Source organism: Diadema setosum, chromosome 18, assembly GCF_964275005.1.
Source record: "Diadema setosum chromosome 18, eeDiaSeto1, whole genome shotgun sequence".
Lineage (NCBI taxonomy): Eukaryota > Metazoa > Echinodermata > Echinoidea > Diadematoida > Diadematidae > Diadema > Diadema setosum.
Window position 1 is genome coordinate 13,699,616 of NC_092702.1, and position 5,471 is coordinate 13,705,086.

At 40.4% G+C, this 5,471-nt stretch overlaps 1 protein-coding gene across 1 annotated transcript; it reads left to right on the top strand.

The window, feature by feature from the left end:
• The first annotated feature begins 309 nt into the window (after positions 1-309).
• LOC140242003 (uncharacterized) lies at positions 310-4,914 on the top strand. The gene is made up of 7 exons (XM_072321747.1): positions 310-729; positions 1,611-2,033; positions 2,401-2,571; positions 2,928-2,995; positions 3,300-3,432; positions 3,615-4,284; positions 4,696-4,914. The coding sequence occupies exons 1-7, from the start codon at positions 310-312 to the stop codon at positions 4,866-4,868; spliced, it is 2,058 nt and encodes a 685-aa protein (XP_072177848.1). The 3' UTR covers positions 4,869-4,914.
• Positions 4,915-5,471: the final 557 nt, after the last annotated feature.

The following is a 5,471-nucleotide window of genomic DNA, read 5'->3' on the forward strand; positions in this document are numbered from 1 at the left end:
CCGAGCTTTCTGAATTCGCAGATGTTCGAAGAATTCTGTCAGTTATTGGTTCTGACATTGACAGATCAATAGTAAGTATTATGAAATTTGTCAAAACAATGGCGACATTTTGATTTTTGACCATCTATTTATCTCTCCATATCTTCAAATTGCTTAAAGAGTAAAAGAACTCACAGCAAGACAAAGACACATTATATCGCAGTGTGTGGCTCTAAAAGATTTGGTAGATATAATATTATTATCTATTAAATTGATATCAACGTATCAATACCAAACTTTCTATTTTGTTTCTGGTTATGCCAAGGCCATATGTCAGATATTCAAGCTGTGTCTACGGACGAAGCTTTTTCGGCTCAGAAACAGCGCAGAGCCAAATTGATGGGTAAACGAAAGCAGCGGCTGGCTCTCGGGCCGGCATGCGACCATGCTGCCGAGATACTCCAAGCCATCAAGATTGTCAACGAACGGGGTGACAAAACTACCCTTCGTGATGATGTGCAGATCGAGGGCGAGTCATCGGTAGTACAAGAGACCAAGGAGTCGGCAATAGTGTCTGCCCACGGAGATGACGTTGCCCCAACCACAGAACGTACTCCCGCTTCCACAGGCGAAGCGGTCCCTCAAAATGTTGTCGTCGACCAGAATGTTGAGATCGACGACCATGTGGCGACAGTGTTGCCAACAGCAGATGTGCCCACAGAGTGCCAAACAACGTCAGGAGACAGCCAGGTAGAATTTCATATTGCATTAACTTTTCGTTCAGTGCTCACTCCTCATTGCTGATTTCACACATGTATAATACAGTAAATAAAAACATAATACAATGAATCGATGTGAATCACGATTTTGCCAGGTTTTCATTTCAGATGACATCTGCGTTTGTTTTGTTTCACTTTTTATTGTCTTTTGATGGCATCTGAATGGAAGTGAAAGCAAGAAAGAAAACAGGAAAAAAACAAACTATGAAAATATCTTCCTACGTTTCGTTTCCTTTTCCAGCAATATTTTCTTTTCTTATCGGTAAAGCAGGAAAATGGGAAGCTAATGTCTACACACGATTGAATATCCTCTGAAATTTGCAGGCTTCTGACAAAACTGAGAATCCGACTTCCTCTCCACCTGCTACATCTTTGGACCTCCTTTCGGAAATTCACGAAATCTTCCCTCTCCTACGACACATTCCTTCCTCCAACCAGGAAACTGGTAGTCAGTGCACTCCTGCTTCATGCAGTCAGAATGCTGAATTTGAACAGGTAAATATATGTTATTTTATTCATATCCAGTTCCTGCAAACATACTGTTTATCATATTGACAAAAATAAAATTCCCCTCAAGATTATTAAATACTTAACTTCATACGCACATGGACAGCACTGGATTTATATTTACACATTATCAGAATAAGAATAATCCCATTAAATGATTTACTTCAGACAGTTGAAGGAAATGAAAAAAGCAACAACAAGAACAACACAAAAACAAAAATCCGACATTAGAAAGTCACGGTTCTTTTCTGCCATCGCCCGAAAACATCATGGGGCAATGATGATATTCTGTGTCAAATGAGACCAAACTTTTCATTTTTTTGTTTTGTTTCTGGTTATGCCAAGGCTATGTCAGATATTCAAGCTGTGACTACGGACGGAGCTTTGTCGCCTCAGAAACAGCGCAGCGCCAAATTGATGGGTAAACGAAAGCAGCGGCTGGCTCTCGGGCCGGCGTGCGACCATGCTGCCGAGATATTCCAAGCCATCAAGATTGTCAACGAACGGGGTGACAAAACTACCTCTCGTGATGATGTGCAGATCGAGGGCGACTCATTGGTAGTACAAAAGACCGTGGAGTCGGCAATGGTGTCTGCCCAGGAAGATGACGTTGCCCCGATCACAGAACTTACTACCACTTCCACAGTAAAAGCGGTCCCTCAAAATGTTGTCGTCGACCAGAATGTAGAGATCGACGACCACGTGCCGACAGCGTTGCCAACAGCAGATGTGCTCACAGAGTGCCAAACAACGTCAGGAGACAGCCAGGTAGAATTCCATATTGCATTAACTTGTCCATTCCTTTCAGTTCTCATTCCTCATTGCTGATGTCAAATATGTTTGCAATAAGAATAATAGAATACAATACAATGTAGATCGATATGAAACACGATTCTGCCAAAAGGCTTTGTTTTCAAAGAACATCTGCATTTTTCTTTGTGTCACTTTTTTTTTGTCTTTTGATGGCATCTGCATGGAAATGAAAAACAAAACAAAACAAACTATGAGCATGTCTTCGTGCGTTTCGTTCCTTCGTACAGCAATCTTATCTTTTCTTACTGGTGAAGACAGGAACAAGAGAATTGTAATGCTATATAGTGTCTAAAGACGATTGGATATCATTTGAAATTTGCAGGCTTCCGACAAAACTGAGGTGCCATCTTCCTTTCCACCTGCTACATCTTTGGACTTCCTTTCGGAAAATCACGAAGTCTTCCCTCTTCTAAGAGACATTCCTGGCTTCAACCAGGAAACTGGTAGTCAGTGCACTCCTGCTTCATTCAGGCAGAGTACTGCACCTGAACAGGTGAATATATTTCATTCACATTTAGTTCCTAACCCTATTTATCATAAACATATTGACGAAAATAGAGTTTCCAGCGAGATTATTTTATACTTATACTTCATTACGCAAAGGACAACACTGAATTTATATTTACGCATTATCAGAAAAAGAATAATCCCATCAAATGATTTAGTTTAAACAGCTGAAAGAAATGAAAACAACAACAAAAACAAGAACACAAAAATAAAAATCCGACATTAAAAAAGACGGATCTTTTCTGCCATCGCCCGAAAACACCATGAGGCAATGACTTGTTATTCTTTGTCAAATGAGACTGTCCTCACAGTTCTAATTTTGACCTCCATTTTTCGTTACAGGATATCCACTCTGTTGATGAAAATACACCATCGAGCACATGTGAAAATTCTGCAGTGACCTCTCCAAGGTAAGTAATTCTTTCATGCATTATCTTTATTCAGGTATATAGTTTGATGTCACATATTCTGTGGTTAATTTTGTTTCTTGACGGTCTGCAAAGTCACATTCGCAATTGGTTGACAATCAAAACTGTGAAGTCAATCGATGCTGTGGAAGTCAATATCCTTCAAAACAAGTATAGCATACCTGCTGCAATGTACTGGCACACTTTTATTATCTTTTTTATTTGCCTTTCGTTCCACTCAAGGCATTTCAAGTATAATTACTACATGTATATATAATGTATCCATTGCTCATTGTCATCACTGCAGGTATCCGACAGAGAGCTCCCTAAGCAGTCAAAACGGTGACGAAGTTGTCGTTAACATGCTGCGACAAAAGGTTAAGTGTCCATCACTGATTTTTGATGACCTTTTGACTTTCAACTGCGGCCACAGCGTGTCGGTAAGTCTTTCCAAAATCATGCCTACAAAGGTTTTTAAATGAGAGAACGCACTTTTCATCAATCCTTTTTTTTCAGTTGCAAGCAATTGCAATGCAAAAGTTGTATGTATAATTATGTCGCCAGCAAATAATGATATTATGTATAATACGCTAATTGCTTTTCTCTCTTTGTACAATTCCAGAACATGAACAGTCTACTTGAGATTGGTCGTGGTAGCTACGGCCGTGTTCTCCTAGCCCGACACCGTAAAACATCAATTCCCGTTGCCATCAAAGAGCCCTTTCGATCCAACAACCATGCCTCACCTGGCGAACTGGTGGACGAACTAAAAGAGACAAGAAGACGAGCCAATAAGGAGGCTCTCGTTCACCACCTTCTCTCGGACAGTCCATACTTCCCACGTTTCTTGGGAACACTCGACAACGGCAACGACCTCTGTCTGGGAGTGCAGTTTGTTGGAGACAGTGAAACGGGACTCAGCTATCCACTTCTCAACCCACCTCCTCTCTCAACCAAGGACGGCCTCCACATCGCCGAGGACGTCGTCAAGGGCATGATGGAGCTCCATGAGAACGGACTCCTCCACAACGACATGAAAAGCGACAACGTCCTTCTTGAACGTCGAGGAGGTCGCTACCGCGGTGTTATAATCGACTTTGGCATGGTGTCATCGATGACCTCCCCGCTTCAAATGTCGGGTCTCCCGGAAGCCGTCAAGTTTGCCTACCTGCAGGGGGATGAAGCGGACTATCTTGCCCCCGAAATCGTGCTCGACGAGGAACAGACATCAGTTCACTCAGAAATCTTTTCACTAGGTGTCATCTTGACGGACATCGCACAGGTGCTTGACGGTAAGTTTTGCAATTGTTTTCTCGACACTAATTGATCATTGTTGGTCAAATATCTTTGATTCGCCAGCTTGCGATTATGACGTATTTTTACATAGATAATTTCACGACTAACTGTGATAAACTGGTAATCACTGGTAATTCCCTTAATCAAATCACAGCTCAATGAGGATGTTGAATCTTAATCGTATCAAAAATAATTTCTGATTGTCTAACAGGCATCTATCCAAGTCATATCGTTTTTATGTTTGAGGCAATATATCGTTATTTCTAATCTACATGAATACAAACAGATTTGCCTACGGTTTTGCCATTAATTGTGCGATTTCAACACGTAACACTTATATACGTCGATAGATCCCTTACAGAATAAATCATAGTATATCTTATATTTTCTATACACTCACCTTGCAGATTCACGATCTCCAACCGTTCAGGAACTCTCTTCCCTCGGCATGAGATGCAGAATTAGAAACCCAGAATCCCGTCCGAGTCTCACTACAATTCTGAAGGAAATCAGCGAGCTGAAAAGACGGTTCAAACGCCCACCTTTCTGGAAGCGCCTTTTCAGGAAACTACGAAAATAAAACTCTGTATCAGACTTTCAGCTGACATTTAGGGGTCAAAGGACCACTGCCTTGTAAATATTGTAAATAAACCATTGTTGCAAAATATATATTTCTTACACGTGCATGTTATCAGTTCAGTGTTAATTGAAGTACAAGTGTACTGATATTAAATGCATTTTTTTTGGGGGGGGGGGGAGGGGTCGGATTTCCACATAGGTAATGGTTTTGTCAACCAAAGCATCAATTTGAAGAATTATACGAGTAGAGTATGAGACATACATGTATACAAATCAAATCAAAATCTTGAAACTCACTCGCACTGACAAAGAATAACGTAATGAAGTTTGAAGTTTGAATTTAAAGTTTATTTAACATAAAACCATTCATATAGTTGCAATTACATAAATCATTGATACATTAAGATACATAAACTACATATCATGTTTGTGTCTGTTTGCGTGTGGGATTGTGTGTGTGTGTGTATGTATGTTTTTGTGTGTTTTGGCGTTATGGAGTTATGTTTGGAGTTATTATGGAAAGTATTCCTTAGATACATGCGAAGAAGAAACTGGCCTCCGCCTTTTGAGAAAATACATTATCACGTTCACTTATATTGCGTCA